This window comes from Dipodomys merriami, unplaced genomic scaffold (genome assembly GCF_024711535.1).
Source record: "Dipodomys merriami isolate MVZ:Mamm:240054 unplaced genomic scaffold, mDipMer1.0.p SCAF_213, whole genome shotgun sequence".
Lineage (NCBI taxonomy): Eukaryota > Metazoa > Chordata > Mammalia > Rodentia > Heteromyidae > Dipodomys > Dipodomys merriami.
Genome location: NW_027203527.1, coordinates 1,618,107 through 1,637,966, shown reverse-complemented (window position 1 = coordinate 1,637,966; position 19,860 = coordinate 1,618,107). Strand labels below are relative to the sequence as shown.

General features: G+C 33.8%; 1 protein-coding gene across 2 annotated transcripts in view; it reads right to left on the bottom strand.

The window, feature by feature from the left end:
* Nucleotides 1-19,860, bottom strand: part of LOC138834387 (ceramide transfer protein) — an 89,372-nt gene that overhangs the window by 9,631 nt on the left and 59,881 nt on the right. The window contains exons 7-12 of one of the 2 annotated variants that reach the window (XM_070033021.1): nucleotides 17,281-17,438; nucleotides 14,047-14,139; nucleotides 11,015-11,101; nucleotides 8,516-8,608; nucleotides 7,926-8,003; nucleotides 2,372-2,467 (exon numbers count right to left, since the gene is read on the bottom strand). In XM_070033021.1, the coding sequence (XP_069889122.1) occupies nucleotides 2,372-2,467; nucleotides 7,926-8,003; nucleotides 8,516-8,608; nucleotides 11,015-11,101; nucleotides 14,047-14,139; nucleotides 17,281-17,438 (605 nt within the window). The remainder of the gene's footprint in view (nucleotides 1-2,371; nucleotides 2,468-7,925; nucleotides 8,004-8,515; nucleotides 8,609-11,014; nucleotides 11,102-14,046; nucleotides 14,140-17,280; nucleotides 17,439-19,860) is intronic. The other variant, XM_070033020.1, reaches the window with a different exon arrangement.

Below are 19,860 nucleotides of genomic sequence, written 5' to 3'. Positions count from 1 at the left end.
AACATACTATGCTAAAAATTTCCAAATTAACATAAGAAAAATATTTAGAATGACAATGTGAGAGGTAAACTTCAATTGTGAAAAACACATAAATAAATAACCCTAGGTGCTAAGAATTAAAGGACCCAGTGTAGTCAAGAGGGCAAATAAGGCTAACTAGAAAAAAATTTCCTTAAGGACATTGATTTAAAGCGGTTTTGTTGAATGTTGCATACCCAACATCAAGAACAGTAACAGAAACACAGGAGATACTCTGGGTTTTTAATATTTTTAGTCAAATGTTGAAAACTAAAATGGCAAAAAATTTTTTCTCTTGATTTAAAAAGTGAGAATGTATACCTTACATACAAAATAAAGTTTGTTGCTTTAGAGAACTCTGATTACTTCTTTCAAGAAAGGAAGCAGCATGTTCCAGGGACAAACACTTCTCATTTTATGGTGTACTTACTCAGCCAGATACACTATTAGCCATTTCAGCTTCATGTCTGCAGTTTCTCTCTCCCACTACCATTTTCTTCAACATTCACACTATAAACTCTAGATTTCTGATTTCTCCTCTCAGAATTCACTATTAAGCTTATTCCTAATTTTTGTTAAGGCATCCAACAGCTTGATTTTTCTGCTGCTTACCTTCATCACCTTGTACCTCTCCTTCTAAGTCTTCTAGGTCTCTAGTTTCTTCCCTATCTGCTTAATTTTCCTAAAATGATATATTGCATAGAGTAATGTCTAACTGCTAAAAGACAAGGTTACTCTCCTTAGTTGACTTTACTCTTACTTAGTTGACTTACTATCCTTAGCTCACTAACACCATAGCACTTATTCTCCATTCCTCATTCCAGGTGGAGGGAGGACTTTACCCAGACTACTACTTTACTTTTCTTATGCTTTTATTTCTTCCTCACTATGGAGGAACAGTGAGTGATTTATCTGAATAGTGAATATGGAAGAAACAACTTAACCCTTTCTACAGAGAGTGTCAGTGGTTGGTTGGCGGCTTGCTTTTAGAAGGAAGGCACATAGAAATCTAGCTGTTAGAAGCACTGTGTTTAATTCTGGGGTGACACATTACACCAAGAATTTATGGCATTGAGCTAAAGTCATTATCTATAGTTTATTCAAGTTAATTGGTATCTCACTGTCTGCCTCCTTTTATTTCTTTTTTTTTTCCCGCCCCCTCCCACTTATTTCTTAATTTGTTCCCTATTCAAAATACATACTTGCTTACTTGCTTTTGGGTTTTAAGATAAGGTCTCAGCCGAGGCTAGTCTAGAACATGTGGCCCCACTGTCTCAACCTCTGGAATGCTGGGATCAATGAGGTGTGGGCCACCATGCCTGGTATTTCTATGTAAAAATCTTGTATAAAAAAAAAATGTGTCTTCAGCTATGTGCTGGTAGCTCATGCCTGTAATCTTAGCTATTCAAGAGGCTGAGATCTGAGGATTGCAGTTCAAAGCCAACTCAGGCAGCAAAGTCCATAAAACTCTTACGTTTAATTAACCACCAAAAAGCCGGAAATAGAGCTGTGGCTTAAGTAGCACAGAGCTAGTCGTGGGCACAAAAGCTCAGGGACAGTGCGCAGGCTCTGAGGTCAAGCTCTAAGACTGGTACACACAAAACTGCCTTCAAGTTTTTGTCTCTATTATTTCTTGTCTAAAATGCCCTAAACTTAACCACTGTCACAACCTTGACATCATTTCCAAGTATATTAGTAAATAAACTAATTGTTTAAACTCAATTTTTTAATTGTTTAAGCTCAATTTTCACCTGCCTTATCACACTCTTATAATCTTCACTCAATATATTAACAAATGAAGAAACAGTATCTTTTATATGTCAGTATTCTCTTTCTTTCCAATAAACTGATAGCTAGAGGGAAAGAATCTTGAGCATAATGTTTTGGAGCATGAGGTCATTTTAAATTCAACACTACTATTGTTGCTATTCAATCTATGTATCTCCATTTCATATGCCTTTTCTGTCTAGTGGTCTCTTTTATGTAGAGTTGTGTTGTTAACACCAAAATTGTCAAACACTTTAAGATATAAGCCAACACAACTCTACATTGAAGAAAAGACAAAAGTATAAATAATAAAGATAAATGAATATTCCAGTATAAAGTATAAAGACAAAGAAATATCTAAGTAGAGAGCCATTTGTAATTTGACTTACCTGCTGCTGTATGGCCTAAGCAAAATAATATCGTATGTTCATAGATTTTTATTTTGACATCAGGAAAGCAAAACGACACTTTATTTCTTAGTTATCTGGTACTTCTTTGATTGTAATTACTTATTTAAGCTAATCTGAAAATGCTACTCTTGTAATAAGGCAGAATTAGCAATCTGTAACTTTTTAGTGAATATTACCTTCATTTCCCCTTCTTCTACAACCAATTGCCAGTTGGCATCTCCGCCTACATCTTGCAAGGAGTATGTCATGTGATTCTGCACCATCTCTTCAACCTTGAAAAAAAAAAAAAAAAGCCATGAGAATACAGAGCCAATGCAGTCATAGTGTCAGTTTACTTTTTCAGAAATGGTGCACTTAGAAGCTGAGGTAGGGGCTGGGAAGGTGGCTCAGTGGTAGAGCGCTTGCCTTGCATGCCGGAGGCCCTGGGTTCGATTCCTCAGCACCACATAAGCAAAAAAATAAAAATAAAAAAATAAAAAAAAAAGAAGCTGAGGTAGTTAGAAGATCTGATACAGTGTTGAAGAGCTTAGGTCACATTTCACATATCCAGGTTAGTAGATAGTAAGTAATAAATGAAGAGAAGAAAGATGGTTTATTCAAGTAATATAGATTAGCCTAGTGTAAGCCAAGGGATCAAATCAAGCACTATAAAACAGAGATGGTATCATCTCTGAATTTTTTTTACTCAAGTTTGAACTCTGGGTTTCATACTTGTTTCTGCTGAGCCAAACCTCTAGCCTCAAAGAAGGTGCCACGAAGCATAAAATATTAAGGGTAAAATTGGCAGAAAAATAATAGTGTTCCTGTAATTAATGTATATAGAGATACCAGAAAGTTTGTTATGTCAAAGATTTCCCTGCAAAAGGTGACAAAACTTACTTTATCAGTAAACCTCTTTTATGACAATAAACTCTGTTAAAAATTTAAAATGTCCTTTTATTTGACCAATTTCACTGTTCTAAGTACTTTTAGAGTAACTGATATATATCAATATTTACATATAACCACATTTTAGTTCATTCTTTTAAAATATGAACACAATTTCTTTTTTTTCTTTTCTTTTCTTTTCTTTTTTGATTTGTTTTATGCTGGAGATAAACCTAGGGCCTTACATATGCTAGACAAGTACTTCACCACTGAGCTTACAAAAAAGACTGGGTTAAAATTGTTAAAGCAGGTGAAGAATGTTTCCAAATTAGACTAAGTCTAATTTCAGAAAATATGCTCTTGGTTTTTCTGGACTTAAGAGTTGAAAATGAGCCTAACGTGTAATGTCACATCAGTGAAGTAAATGGATATACAATATATTTAAGATTAGAGGGGATATTACTACAATTTCAACCTTTTTGCCCACCTCACATCTACATCATTCAATATGATGCCATTTGAGGAAGCTAATAAACTGGATTTTTCTAAGTTACCAAAAAAATTGCCCTTTGATGGTCAAACAAAAGTCTAGAAGGGCTCAAAGACAGCTCAGATCTCTTGTATCTTTTCCATGTGAAAGGATACAATTCTGATTATTTTCATACAGTCACAAAGCTATAGAAGACTATTATATAGCTTTATTAATAACAAATTAATAGTTCAGTTAACCCAAAAGAAAAATGGCCAGTATGAATAGTGAATTTACCAAAGAAATGGTTGAGTACTAAGAATACTATTACAGTCTATCAGATTGGCAAAAATAACTAAATTATAATATTTGAGTCAGTGCAGCAAAAAATACTAGCCTCTGAGTGAAAGCTGGTCCAGTTTTCCTAATTAAAAACTTGTCAACAAGAATAAAAACTTGTCTGTGCTCTAGGGAAATAATATCAATTATCAATTACTTAGATATAAAGATTTAGATATTCAGATACTATATAAGTAAGGATAAATACCATGTATGTAAAGAGTTAAAGATTATATATACATACATAAATATATATATATATATATATATATATATATATAAAGATGGTCACTGTATTAACTGTAAAAGAAAAACTGGAAATAAATGAAAAAATATTCAGCATTAGGTGAGCAGGTAAATCCAATATAGAGATGCAGATCTATATTGACTAGTGAGATGAATCTAAAAATAATTTTAAAAAAGTTACAATACTACAGAATTATCTACTTTGAGAGAAAAAAAGACATTTACCAATGTGCATTTATCAATACATTCCATATTTTATTTGTAGGGAACTGAATCAAGAGCATACTCTAATATTCTACCATGGAAATATGTCCCAACTCAATCCCAACTGAAAGATTTTTTGCTTCCTGATATATGTATTGCTCAGGCTGGTCTCAAACAATCCTCTTGACATACCCACATATATACATGCACACACACACATCATATATATATATATATATATTTCACTAGCATATATACGATAAACTTAAAAATATCCAGAGATTTATGATTTTAATTCTCTTTGTTCTATTTTTTTAGTTTTACTAAAATTGAAATGCATTACTTGTAAAATAGTAAGTAATAAAACAAGCCCACCAGCTGGGCTACATTATTTTACAATTATATTACAATAATAATTACCATTAATGATAATACTAGTAATTATGCAAATTCACCATTTCTGGGCTACATTATTTTATTTAAGCTATTTACAAGGCATCTCTATGTTGATCTGATCCAGTTGAAAATATTATTTCAATAAAAGCAAGACAGTTGAGGTCTACTGGTGGCTCATGCCTGTAACCCTAGCTACTCAGGATGTTGATATCTAAGGATCATAAGTTTGAATCTAGCTTGGGCAAAAAAGTCTATTTAACTACCAAAAAAGTCTAATTAACTACCAAAGAGCCTGAGGTGCAAGTTTGGCTCAAGTGGTAGAACACCAGCCTTAAATAGGAAAGCTAAGGGATAATACCTAGGCCCTGACTTCTAGCTCTGGCAAAGCGCGCGCGCACACACACCACACACACACACACACACACACACACACACACACACACACCCTCGCGCACACACACACACCCTCGCGCGCACACACACACACACACACACACCCTCGCGCACACACACACACCCTCGCGCGCACACACACACACACACACACACACACCCTCGCGCACACACACACACCCTCGCGCGCGCACACACACACACACACACACACACACACACACACACACACACACACACACACACACACACACACACACACACACACACACACACCCCCCAAAGAACAAGATAGTTACAAGCTAATAGCTAATCTTTATTTAGGTAGCAAAACTAAATTACAAGGTTTGGAAAACCTCCATATAAAAATTGATACAAATGATCAAAACAACTATACATGTGTATGAGTTTGGACTTAAAAAGAATGTTAGAATAAATATGATTTGGTTGTGATATTATGCTTAAATATTTTTACAACTTTTTTGGGGTCATGCTGCACATGCTAGTAAATGTCTACCCTGGAGCTACAATTCCAGTCTTTAGCAAATTATTAAAACAAATGAAAGTTAGATTTTGAGTTAATTACAAAGTAGAAGGTTTTATTTCTTAAAACATTTTAAGGAGTCACTAGTACAATTTCATATTCTGTTGAACTGGAAGTTTCCCAGATCACAGTATTTCTCAGCTAATATTAACTCTAGGTCCGGGTCCAATTATATATACATGTAATTATATAGAATTAATCTGCCAGATGCTTTAATAATGGGAGATAAGGAAGTACAATGTCCTCTGAAATAAACAAATCCAACAGTTTGGAATTTTTCACTCTAAAAGGCCCTGCTCAAACAAGAGGTAATTTAGTCAACAATTAACTGCTTGATCCTAAGTCTGCTAATAACAGCAAATGCTTTAGCAAGGACAATATAAACTTAAGAATGTCAACATTATTTTCTCCTCTTTTATCTCTTTCAGTATACAAAGTAATATAATTAAAAACCAAAGTATCAAATATTAGAAAAAAATCAACCAGCAAAATTAATTTATCTCATTTATATATATAACTTATATAAACTGTTATGTTAAAAAACAAACTACAATTTGCCAGTTTTCATAAATGGGCACCCGTTCTTCAGTAATATTTTCAAGATCTTCAAGTCTGTTCAATGGATTTTCTGCTACAGCCCAGATCTAGGTTCTAAACCCCAAATTCTTAGTCATCTTTTATTGCTCACTTATAAATTTTGTCCCTTGCTCTCACTTATACTTCCTTACTTTTATAGCCAATATTTTACTACTTTTTTTTTTTTTTTTTTTTTTTTTTTTGTCGGTCGTGGGGCTTGAACTCTGGGCCTAGGCGCTGTCCCTCAGCTCAAGGCAAGCGCTCTACCACTTGAGCTACAGCGCCACTTCCTATTTTACTACTTTAAAGGGAAATGGTGAACTTCACTGTTGAGTTTGTTAGTATGTCATTTTACTACTTTAATGTGAGTGGAGCTTAGCAGAATAAATCAAAGTCCCCTGGTAAATATGATGAACTATTTTTTCAAAGACATTGTATAAATATATTAGGAAATAAAAATCAGAAAAATGCATGGTAAGTCTTATTTTTCCCTTTATTGAATAGTAAAAAAGGAATGACGTCTTTTATTTGTATATGTTAATTAACAGAGATCTTTTTGAAACTTGACTCTTTCTTTGGAATACCCTACTAGAAAAAAAAATGACACAAAACTGTGATTTTCTCAAGAAGTTGTATTATAATGGCAACAAAAGTTCACACTTGTTCCAGACTCTAGATAAATCACAAAAAATGACAGAGAAATTAGAAAACTCCCCCAAATCTAACCAGATTTAAACTGGGTTATTTTAAGTACATAGTTCAGGTTCTGGACATAATAGAGTTCAAAAGACGCAATCATCATGAAAGTAAAAAATTGATAGTAAAGAATTGAAGCTCAAAACTTTTTTTTTTTAAAAGTGCTAAGGATGTAACTCAGTGGCAGATGCTTGCTCATTATGCATAAGGCCCTGGAGTTGATCTTGAGCAACACAAAAAAGACAAAATAACAAAAAGTTAAAACTAACATTGACATTAAAAAAAAACTGTTTCCTTTAAATTCATTTTATTTTGAGGGTAGAAAGATTATACACATCCAGCTTCTTGTCTGAAATGTCTAAACTCTAAGTGATGCTAAATTAATTTAAACCAATTGCAATATGATTTAAGGATATAAACTGGAATATAATAATAATACACATAGGTATTTTTAGGAGGAAAATATTAGCTGCAGTTTAGTATTATAATAGTAATGAGGCAGGGTTGGAAGTATGGCTACTTTTGGAAATCCAAAACCCCAGTATCTCAAAAGAAAAAAAAGCATTAAGACAAATGACATTTAAAAAGTCATTTCCTTAACATAATTAGGAGATAATTAAAAGTGTGATTGGTGAAGTTTGCTTTTATGCTGTATGTCCATGAAAGTTGCTGAATCCTGTCTGAACAGATAGACAATACATACTATAAAAGAACCAAGTAATTTCTAATTATTTCATTTCAATTTGAAATTGTTTCTTGAGTATGCTATTCTATACTGCTAAAATCCCAAGCTATTCACACTAGAGGATACAAAATGAAGGACACATGCAAGCTTGATAAACGAACTATTTAGTAGATCAGGAAGGCTTAATGCTTACTACTACGATTTAAAATTCAAAACCCAAACAAGTAACCTTGTTGAAAAAATTTCTAGGAACTGTGTAAGCAGCTGAACTATAGCACAAAAGATTCAAGTCCACTCCATACATTCATACAGTACCTGGGAGCTGAATCTGTGTACATCGTCAGAGGCACTGACTAGATCAATGGAAGACATGGAGGAAGAGCGACTATAGGGCTACCAGAGACAGACAAAGAAAAAACCAAGTAATCAGAACAAAGGCACAACAGAGCATTCAGTACCAACTTCCAAACACAAGATAAAGAGAAAACAAAGCACTATATGAAACAAGCACAGCAGCAAATGCTGAATTCATGCACCTATTATGTATTATGCTCCAAAATCATCCCAAAGAGAATGTAGTACTTCCAACAATACAAAATAACATTACTTAACCCCAAAGAGGAAAGGCTTCATATAACTTGGCTAAACTCTGATTAGCTATCTTGGACTAGCTACTCTGTATCCCTTTCACCTTCCCCCTTAAATATTAAAGAAAGAACACTACATTCAGAATTAGTATTTCTAAATTGGGAGAAAGTGTATGAGAAAATATATGAAATACAACATATACTATAAAACCTTCACTACCTAAATTCATAAAAAAGGGAGAAAATTTGTACTATAAAATAGCTCTATCAACACTGAAGAAAACTTACACTTTCAGTAAACTGTGACTGTTGGCTTACCTTCTGGACAAATCTATGTGTCCCCACAGAAGAAAAGGCATCTCCAGATGGCAAAGATGTAGGCCAGTGTAACCTGACCTTTTCACTCTGTGACTGAAAAAAAGCATATAAAGTTGAGGTGGTTTTAAAGCATATTTTGCAACATAAGAATACCATAACCTGGAACTACCACTATTTCTGAACACTTCAGTGCTTATATTTGATTTATGACATTAGTTCAGACACAAGCCTTGACCAATCCTAAACTTTGTTCAGATATCTCAATCTAGTCTCTTCTTTTTGACCCTACAGGGAATACTAGACCAGGAATGAGTTCTTTGATTTTGCGCATAGTCAGGCCCTTTCACCCACTACCTGCATAGCATCCTTTATCTTAACACTGCTGCCAATTTTCTTTTTAAACTCTCCTCAAAACATTCCAATTATTTCACTCCACTGTGAACCTGAAGATCTGTCTCACAGATTTATATGTCACTAGACCAAATCATTATTTGGATTTAGTTATGTTGCTAAGATCGTATCATGTATGTGTGTCTTGTCTCCTTTCTATGAAGATATTCTGCTGTCCTCTCATCTTTAATTCTTGCTAATCTGATACTTGATTGCTTTCTTCATCTTGCCTTGTTTCTTCTACTACTTAACAAATATTTAGTAAAAATAATATACCAGAAACTTCTTTGTTATATGTGTGCTTATTTTCTAACTAGATAGGACAAGGGCAGTAATTTCTATTCAATGATGCCTGGACACACAATTATTAATGGCTCATTTCTCATACATCAAATTTATTAAATATATCTTTATTTAAGTTATATAAATTTGAAAATGTATGACATGGTTTTCATTTGGAAAATACCTATACAGAGGCTATGTTGGTGAAAACTGCACAATATATTCTGAGTACAAAAAAGTGATCTGAACCTATAGAACTGATTTTATGGATTATTGGAGTTTACTATTTTATAACATACCATACTGTTAGTATATTTATCATACTGATGTGAATGGCTAGTAGACAATGAAAATCAGTGTCAGTTCAATGACTTTTTGTAGAGCACCTGCCAGAATATCAATAGAATTAAATCAAATTTTTTCATAGGTCCATTGATACTTCTTTTTCTAAATAGTATACAAGTTCTTATTGATCCTCTTCATTCAACTTAATCACTGTCTGATATTCCATAGAGTAGTATTTCAGAAATAAGAAGGGATGTTTTGCTTTGTGGACTTAGTGTGTGCTGGGTGAAACCTCTAGCACTGAGCTATATCCCCAGCTCTAGAAAGGTGGTTTTGAGACATCATGTTGAGCTTTTTATCTCAGATTTGTAAACTAACACCTAGAGAACTTAAGTTTTAAATTCACAGCTATAAAACTAGTGTGAAAACAGTATGACTGAGAAGTCTTGACTGTATAATTAGTTCCCCCAAAATAGTACATTTAAGTCATATTTTAAGCTTCCAAAACACAGTGATGCTACTTAGGAACTATTTTTACTGTCAAAAGTAGAGTCTAGTCAGGAACTGAAAGTTCTCTCTCTCAGAGTACAGTGGAACATCTTTTGAGTATAAAGAAATGAACAATAAGCTTTACAAATTAATATGACATGAACTTTTCATTATAAATTTGAGAAATATAAAGAAAAATAAGTATAAACAGAAATATGACCTCCTGTAGGTGGTGATTTACTCTTGTCTACTTAGAGCAGTAAATGGGCATAATAGCCATGACTGGCTTAGAAATGACAGAAATGAAACAAGTAACTTTGCTATACAAATTCATGTATGGTATAAAACTGATACACTGATTATTTGCAAGACACTTTATTACTACAGCTTATTCATATACGCTCAAGAATATAGTTTCTACTAATAGTATAACCAATACTAATCGTTTAACCAAATTGGGGGGGGAGGGGGAATGCAAAATTCACCCACTAGTACCATCTAGTGGTAAATATGGAAACTACACAGACAAAATTAAAGGCAAGGAATTCAAATTAACCTTGACACTAGCAATGCAAAACTCAACAAATGCTTTCTTCCAACTTCCAAAGAAACTGTGTGTAAATGCTGTAGATTTCATGGTGATTACAAACACTTCAAGTGAGGAAAAAACTTAAAATTTGTGGTAATTTTCCTTTTGAATTCATAAGTAGTTGGTGAATGGAAATTGAGAAACTAAATATCAAGACTAAATATACACTTGATATTGCCATAGTTTCTAAAGAATGGTTAAAGGTGGATCATTCAAGGGGAATAGTCAGAAGATTTCCACTCCAGGTCATGTTAATTATGTATAGTTTATCAGAACAATTACTGTTCTAATTTTTGGGGCTTGGCAATTAATCTATAAAGAAACCAGATTTTAAAGATTCTTCTGCATTTGTAACTCAGTGTAGGTATAGTTTGTTATTAAATTCAGTTTTCAAATTTATTAATATGAAATAACTTACATCAAGGCTAAAATGAGTTTCAACTTAAAATTTTTAGTAGATATACCTGTTCTTCTATTTTATCTTGCCTGTCAAGGGCAGCTTCAACAGCATCAAAGAACTCTTCTTCATTAATCAGACTGTTTGGGCCTTCCTAATGAAACACAAGGGAAAAGAAGAAACAAAAACAAAACCCAAAAGATTAATTGACTTAAGGAAATAGAAAACATTGATAATTCTGGTATTAACTCTATGGAAAAGAAAAATAACTCTATATATTTATTGAGAACATAATTATGAACCAATCACTCTACCAGGCACTATTTTCCCAAAGGTGATTAATATATGCTGTGTAACATCATATTACTTACTCAATTTACTTTCTCTATACTCCTATTGTTGGTCAATATTTTTTAAAGATTACAATCTAAGCAGGGCCTGATGAACTACGTAGATGCATAATATAGTCTGGTGCCTATTTTCACATGGTCTAGGAGTTAAGAATTTCAACTTGACCAAGTTGGAAAAACAATACTTGGAAAATTTTGTGACATGTAGGAATTACTTGACATTATGCTGCTCATAAATAAAGTTTTATTAGCATATAACCATGCTTATTTATTTATATAGTATTATGACTGCTCTTGAACTAAGTACTTGCAACAGAGGTGTCAGGTGACAGACATATTAAAACTGCAGAAAAGCCTTGCCAAAATTGGAAAAGATCTATAGCCAGTTAGTAGAGAGAGAATTCAAAAACAATTTTCCTAAGGAAAATGCAGAAAGAAAAGTTGAGATGCTTGAAAGTATGGTTAGATGGTAGAGAAGGGATCACCAATCATCCAAGGAACTTGTTTAAAATGAAATTCCCAGGTCCCATGCCCTAAAGTTATTTTTCAATATGCCTTGGATGGAACTCAGAAATATGTACATTTAAAAGGGCTCCCCCAGTAATTATGATGCAAATGCTATAACAGAACAAAAAAGCAAAATGGAATCACACAAGGTATGTTTCTGCTGTGACGAACCAAATAAACTGTAAATGGAATAGGAACTTCATATTATGGAAAAAGGAGAGAATGGGCAGGTAGGCTTGGGTTTCGAATCCCTCACATTTTAAAATAATCCTTCTCAAAAGGAGCCAAATCATTAACCGGGAAATTTTCTCAGTTCAATTGATAACCCAAGTCACCCAGTTTAAAAAGAATAGTCAAAAGAAATGCGTAAGTTAGTAAAGATGGACGATGAATAGATTTACTTTTAAAAATTCATTTACATCAATAAACAACATTATTTTTGGCTTGAAACAAGTAAACACATCAAGATCCTTCTTCCTCCATCCTTATCCTCTTCCTCTTAAAACAAAACACTCAATTATATGCTGTTGTTAGGCTATAAAAGTACTTGATATTACATACTACTAAAAACATGTTCTTGGCTACATATTTTCTATAATGAAAATGTATTTTATTTTTAATGCAAAAAAATAAGGTAATTACCAAACTTAAAACTTCAGAACTAAAACTGTCATTGAAACAGCTTATCTCCAGTAATCTAGGTTAAAAAAAAAAACAACCTTGTGAGGATAGCTAATTGTGTTTTATACATTATAGAAAAGTATGAATTAAAAACAATACTTTAAAAATATTTTCAAAACTCAAGTCTCATTATTTTATGGATTCCCACACAGAAATCTTTCCTGTCTGACATAAAAAAATATTTGGTTAATAGCAGCTCTTTTTGTGTCCTGAATACAAATGGCAAGAAATTTTTCTTCTATTTTTTTAAACTTAGCATTTTGATTCTACTTCAAAGATATTCCTTACCATCCTATTCTTAAAAATAATTCTTTTCAGAAATATACGTGTTCTTTACTGGTACTTTAATTGTCTTTAATGGCTCATGCCTGTAATCCTAGCTACTCAAGAAGCTGACATCTGAAGATCATGTTTCAAGGCCATCCTGGCAGGAAAGTCTGTGAGACTCTTTTTTTTTTTTTGCTGGTCACGGGGCCTGAACTCTGGGTCTGGGCGCTGTCCCTCAGCTCTTCAGCTCAAGGCTAGCACTCTACCACTGGAGCCACAGCGCCACTTCCGGCTTTTTCTGTTTATGTGGTGCTGAGGAATCGAACCCAGGGCCTCATGCTTGCAAGGCATGCACTCTACCGCTGAGCTACTTTCCCAGCCCTCTGTGAGACTCTTACCTCCATTTAACCATCAGAAAACTGGAAGTGGAGCTGTGGTTCCAAGTATTAGAGTGTTACATTTAAGAGAAAAAGCTCAGGGACAGTGCATAGGCCTTGACTTCAAGCTCCAGTATGGCGTGCAAGTGCACATACACACATACCAATAGAAGGAAAGGAAGGAAAGGGAAAGGAAAAAGAAAAGAGCAAGGGAAAAGGAAAAGAAAGTTAAGGGAAAAGAAAGGAAAGGGAAGATCACTGAGTATGGCTATAGGCTCACTCCTATAATCCTAGCAACTCAGGAGGCTGAGATCTGAGAACTGTGCTTTGAATCCAGTCCAAGCAGACAAATCCAAAAGACCTTTATCTCCAATCAAAATTGGAGGCATGCCTTAAGTTAATAGAGTTCCTGACTTGCAAATGATCCAAGTGAGAACATGAAGCCCTATATTCAAGTACCAGAACTGATCCTCAAAATAATATTACGGAAAAAAAGCTAAAAAAAAATGTCTTCCTCCCCGCTTTCTCTTTTTGTATGTCTGTCTGTCTGTATGTTTGTATTTAGAGGAAGATTTTAGCAAGTAAAAGGACTGAAAGAAGTTGCTTTCTGATAGTTTTCAAACACGAAAGCAATTTGATAAATCACACTGTATGTATTAGATGTCACTGTATAGTACAGAATAATGCTAAAAATGATCACCTTGACAGGGGAGATGAAATTTATCCTACAAACTGAACTGAGACTTTAAAATCCTATATTAAACTTTATAGCAGTTAAGTAAATGTAGTATTTCAGAAAAAGCTTGGCATATTAAAAAAAGGTTACAAAAGTATTATTTAGAATTTACAGAAGTATTATTTTGTGATAAATATGGACAATGTGCTTTTCTTACGAAGACCAAACTTTAAGTTCATACTTCATAATCTGGTCCTCCAAAGTGGGATTTTTTCTTAAGTTCTTCCATTGCATTCTTGCATGCTTCCTCTGCTCTTCTCTTCTTTTCACCTTCCTGTGAGACAAAAGTTATCATCAGAAGAGGGCATTTAAATCACACTATGACTTTTAAGCTAGTACAGTACAATTTTATAATTTGACTACAAAAATTAGTCCTACAATAAGAGTATCATTCTGTCCAAGAAAACACCTTTTTGTGAGTTATATATCATACACAAGCTACTACTTAAATCACAACTAATATCAACATTTAAGTAAGTGTATTTGTAAACTGCAAACTGTCCAAGGGTCTAAAGTATGTTTTAAACTCCTAATAAATCACCACCAGAGAAAAGCTTATTAAATCCTGCCATGATCTCTATCCCTATCTTTTGGGGAACAAAGGGGGAAAAAAGTAAGTATTGGATATCTAGAATGAAAGAACTTAATTATTAATAGAAGGTACAAAGATCAAGATTCACTGTACTCATAAATTGACATTCTGAATTGAAACCTCTTTGTACAACTATGTAACATATTTTTTAATTAAAAAATTAAGTGGAATCTGAATGTGAAAAAGAAATTCTTAGAAAGATAAATTTCTCATACATAAATTTCTCCTACAGTTAGGGCCTGCAAGGTTAAAAGACACAAAATAAACCTTAAAATAACAAAGACTGACCCAACAGCAAACTTAATGCAAAAAAAACCCCACCAAAAACCTGGTATAATGGGGTCAAATCTGATAAAGAATCAATAATATATTTAAGTATGGCAAACTTTACTGTAGTAACCTTAATTTAAAAATGGAATAAAACAAAAATGTATTTTAACACAACAATAATACAACGGAGTTAGGGAAAAGTGAAAAACTAAGTAAAATTACAGAGTTCTGAATCTTATTAATGCTGCTAAAATTGTCTATCCTTACAATTTTTGTTTTACCTAGATATAACTGTCTGAAAATTAAGTATACATCTATAGAAAGAAGGATTTTTATTATAGGTAACCACAAAAATTGTTGCCTCGGTTGTCAATAAGAATATTTAAACTGATACCATATATTTACATAGAATAAGTAAATTAAGCAATTCTACTAAATAGCTTGTAATGTTATTTAACTATTTTCTTAGATCCTGGAAGACTATTTTCTGGTCAGTGAAATTTCCTCATTCTTAGCTTATAGGAGGCATAAAAACCATTTAGAATGAAACAGTATCAACAAAATAATGTTATTATCAATGTCCTTTATTTCTCAGTTCTATTAATTACACAAAAGACATTTATTTATTTAGTCAGTTGCATGGCTTGAACTCTGGGCTTGGGCACAGTCCTTGTGCTTCAGCTCAAGGTGAGCACTCTAGCGCTTGAGCCACAGCACCACTTCTAGTTTTCTAGTGGTTTATTGGAGATAAAGAATCTCATGGACTTTCCTGCCCTGTCAGTCCTTGCGCTTCAGCTCAAGGTGAGCACTCTAGCGCTTAAAAGCGACAGCACCACTTCTAGTTTTCTAGTGGTTTATTGGAGATAAAGAGTCTCATGGACTTTCCTGCCTGGGCTGGCTTTGAACCATGATCCTCAGATCTCAGCCTCTGGAGTAGCTACGATTACAGGTGTGAGCCACCAATGCCCAGCTTAAAAGGCATATTAATAAACAGCTTCTATACTAAGGAACATTCTAGTCTTCCTAGAGTGTGTATATACACAATAAAGAAGATTTGAAAGGGATGAAAGGATGTGGTTTTGTGGTAGAGTTTGTCATGGCTGGCCCTAACTATAATCTGTCTGATTTTCACCACTCAAGCAGCTGAGATTATAGAACTGAATTACCATGCCTAGCCCTACAGTTCCATTTTCTATACTTTCAGTTTCCCACAGTCAACAGGAAGGGTAAGTACAATAAGATTTTGAGAGAAATAGATATTTATAAAACCTCATACAAAAGTTATAATAGGGCTGGGAAGGTGGCTCAGTGGTAGAGCACTTGCTTTGCATACATGAGGCCTTGGGTTCGATTCCTCAGCACCACATAAGCAAAAAGAAAGAAGCTGGAAGTGGCACTGTGGCTCAAGTGGTAGAGTGCTAGCCTTGAGCTGAAGAGCTGAGGGACAGCACCCAGGCCCAGAGTTCAGGTCCCATGATTGGACCCCCTCCCCCCAAAAAGTTATAATAATCTCTTACAACAACCTAATTTATAAATTAAAATTTGTCATAGGTATGAATGTATAGAAAAAATACATAGCACAACAGGATATGGTACTGTAATTTGGGGCATTCACTAGGGATCTTAGAACATACACCTGGAATAAAGTAGAACATTTTGCTAGTTAATACGCTTATTCTCATCTGTACTTGAGAATTCTAGAATAGCAATCTTCTTAAGCATCCTTTAAATGAACAATATATTCAAATCCTGTGGCTACTATGCCATTATATCCTATGATCATACTGCTTTTTTTTATTGTATTTAGACATTTAAACATTGTGAGCAATAAAACTTTCTGATGAATAATAAATCCTAACTGATGTCTAGACAGTCTAGTATCTAGATGACATATTTTTTAGAGAAATATTTATGTTACTTAACACCTTTGGACAAGTAAGCCAATGGCTCAGTTCACTCTTCTATGTTAAACTAGAACTAAATTTTCTCAATACAGCTCAATTCTAATACTTTACTAATATTTTATTAAGTTGAATTAGTTTTACTAAGTCGAATTAGTTCCTACTAAGCAAATCCAGTGAGCCATACTTTATACTAAAAGCTGGAGATTCATACCACAATGTTATTATCAGTGTTAATTAAACCGAAGTGGAAAATGGGAACAAAGGGCAAATATTCAAACATAATCTACACTACATTATATCACAATGACCATGGAAACATATGGTTATGAAGTATAAGTTAATGTTTAACTTTATATTCTGCTGTTAAAAGCTAGTTCCATATAATTTAAAGACAATTTCATAGATCATAAAGTAAGTTATGTTAAATGGCAATCCATCATTATCACAAAGTATTTTTAATAATATGAACAAATCCCTGATGAATTTTAGTAGGAAAATGAGTTTAAGATCAAAAAGTATCAGAAAAGTACTACCACCTGTTATTCTATTAACCCAACAGACTCATCCTTAAGAACTTAGTTCAGATTTAATGTTCAACCAAACACATAAAACCTAAAATCTGTTTTTTAAAAAGAAAAACTAGTCTTACCTTATCCAGTCTCTTTTGCCAGCTTTCCTCACGTTTTACCATTAATTCAATACAATGAGAAAGTGTAGCAAGAATTCCAGCAGTAGTTGCTTTAAAAGTTATAGCTTCCCCTTTAAAGTCTATACCATTAATTCCTTTTGGTGTTACAGGTGGAAATACTGAAAAAGAAAGTTCTTCACTGAAAAATTTACAATGAATATATTTATAAAACTAGCACATCAGAATAGATGTTTGGATTATAATTTTCTTCCTGTGGACTAATATTAAAAAATGTCCTATCTATATGAGAAAAGCTTTTATAGCAGCAGACTTATGTACAAGTCCTTTCTCCTAGATTCTATTTCCTGCAATTTATTTGTTGTGCTACACCCATGTGAATCAAGTGGTAGAGAAGGGATACTTTAACAATAATACTTGGACAGCTTAGAACAAGACCTACTTATGGCAAAAGTTACATTTTAAGAAGTCTGGGATTTTAAAAATGAGGATAAATATAGAATTCAAGACAGTGATATAAAATTTAAAAATACTTAAATTTAAGTCCATGGCCACTGTACACATTAAATAGCTTTTATATTTACATTTTATAATTTAGAGTCATGGTTAATCTTTTTTTAATTTTATTTTATTTTATTTGTGAACATACTGTACAGAGGGGTTACAATTACATGGGCAGGATAATGCGTACATTTCTTACCAAGCATTGCAGCCTCCTCCTTTGGTTTACTCTTCACATCCCTTCCCAGCCTCCCCCTTCCCCCCCAATCCCAATCCTTCTCCTTCCCCCCCCCCCCCCCCCCCCGCACCAACATTGTAAAGCTCGTTTTGGACATGACAACTTGTACTTCTCGTTGTTGCAACACATGGTTAATCTTTTAATGAAAGATTTTAAAACTCACAAACAAAAGAGAATAACTCTATTCTATATCAAGCAAAAAGAAATGAAAGAGAATAATCTTATTCTACAGCTAGTAAAAAAACATCCTAACTAGTCTCTATCAATGAATAAAAACTATCATAGTAACTTTTTTGCCTTAAAACATTAAGTTATGACAGCAAAAGGTTCAATATGTAAAAGAATAAAGGTAAACCTGCATTTCAAAAAACTTTAAATTTCTGCTCTGGTAGATGGTTAAGGGAATGAAGCCAAATTGGGGGAGAAAATCAAAACTCTTTCAAAAGTACTAATACTTAAAAACCCAATCAATGGACTTATGAGGAAGATTAAAAACTGCTGATAACAAGCCAGAGAGAGAACTGGAATCCTCTTACTTCATTAAAACCCTTGCTCACTGTTTTGAATAGTCAGCAATCTAAAGGGGAGTCTCTGCAGTTTTTATGTGAGGGCTTTTAAATTTCCTCAAGTCCAGTACTCCAAATGACTGTATGCTACAGAATGATATTTTACTACAGAATGGCTAATCAATCATATGAGGGTCACTTGGCTTGAGACTAATAATCTACTTTAGATATGACTTTCTAACAAAATAAGCCACAAGTGGTTAAAAATTGAATTTAAGCCCAGTACTGGGAGCTCATTCTTATAATCCTAGTACTCAGGAGACAGATCTGAGATTGTGGGTTCAGAACCTACTCAGACAGACAAAACTAAGACTCTCTTATCTCCAAGTAACCAGCAAAAAGCCAGAACTAGAAGTATGGCTCAAGTGGCAGAGCACCAGTCATGACTAAAAAGGTAGCCCCACTACCAGAAAAAAAACAACAAAAACAAAACAAAACAAAACAAAACCCAAGTACACAAGTGGCTCATACTTGTAATCCTAGCTAATTAGGAAGCTGAGGTCTGAGGATCAAGGTTCAAAGCCAGCCTGGGCAGTAAAGTCCTTGGGACTCTTATCTCGAATTAACCACCATAAAGCTGGAAATAAAGGTTTGGCTCAAAAGTGGCAATGTCAGCCTTGAGCTAAAAAAGCTCAAAAACAGTGTCCAGGCCTTGAGCTCAAGGAGCAGGACTAGCAACCCCCCCCTCAATTAAGAAAACAAAAACAAAAACACCTCATCGGATTAATCTATGGAATAAAAGGGAACTGTGATTTGTAGTTCCAATTCTTTGTTTAGACAATGTACAATTAATGCTCATAACTCATTGAGCACTGCATATTAAATTTCTTCCATTAATATTAAATTTCTTCTCGATGAGTTTCATCAAGAGCAAACTGATTTGACAAATCAATTAATATTTACCTTCTTTATTTTATATGGCAGATAACAAAATGTCCTCATTCATTATTTATAAAGCAAGAATTTTCTTTCTACAGGATCTTGTACCTGTAGATAGAGGCTTCAAAATTGGATGCCTTTTCTTTTCTTATTAAAAATACTGAATGGAGTTTTCTTATTTCCCTGTATTGATTTTCTTTTCTAGTTGTTGGAGTCTTTCTTTAAATGTCTAGACATCTGGGTTTTGGTTTACATTTAAGAGTAGAGACTAGAAGCTCTACACACTAGTAGGACTGTCGATTTCAAAAGGTGATCTTCACGGCAGTATCTCCCAAGCCTCTATTTATGTCCTTTATTCTTTGGTCAGTTTCCCCAGAGTTGGTGGGTACTCAAGAAACA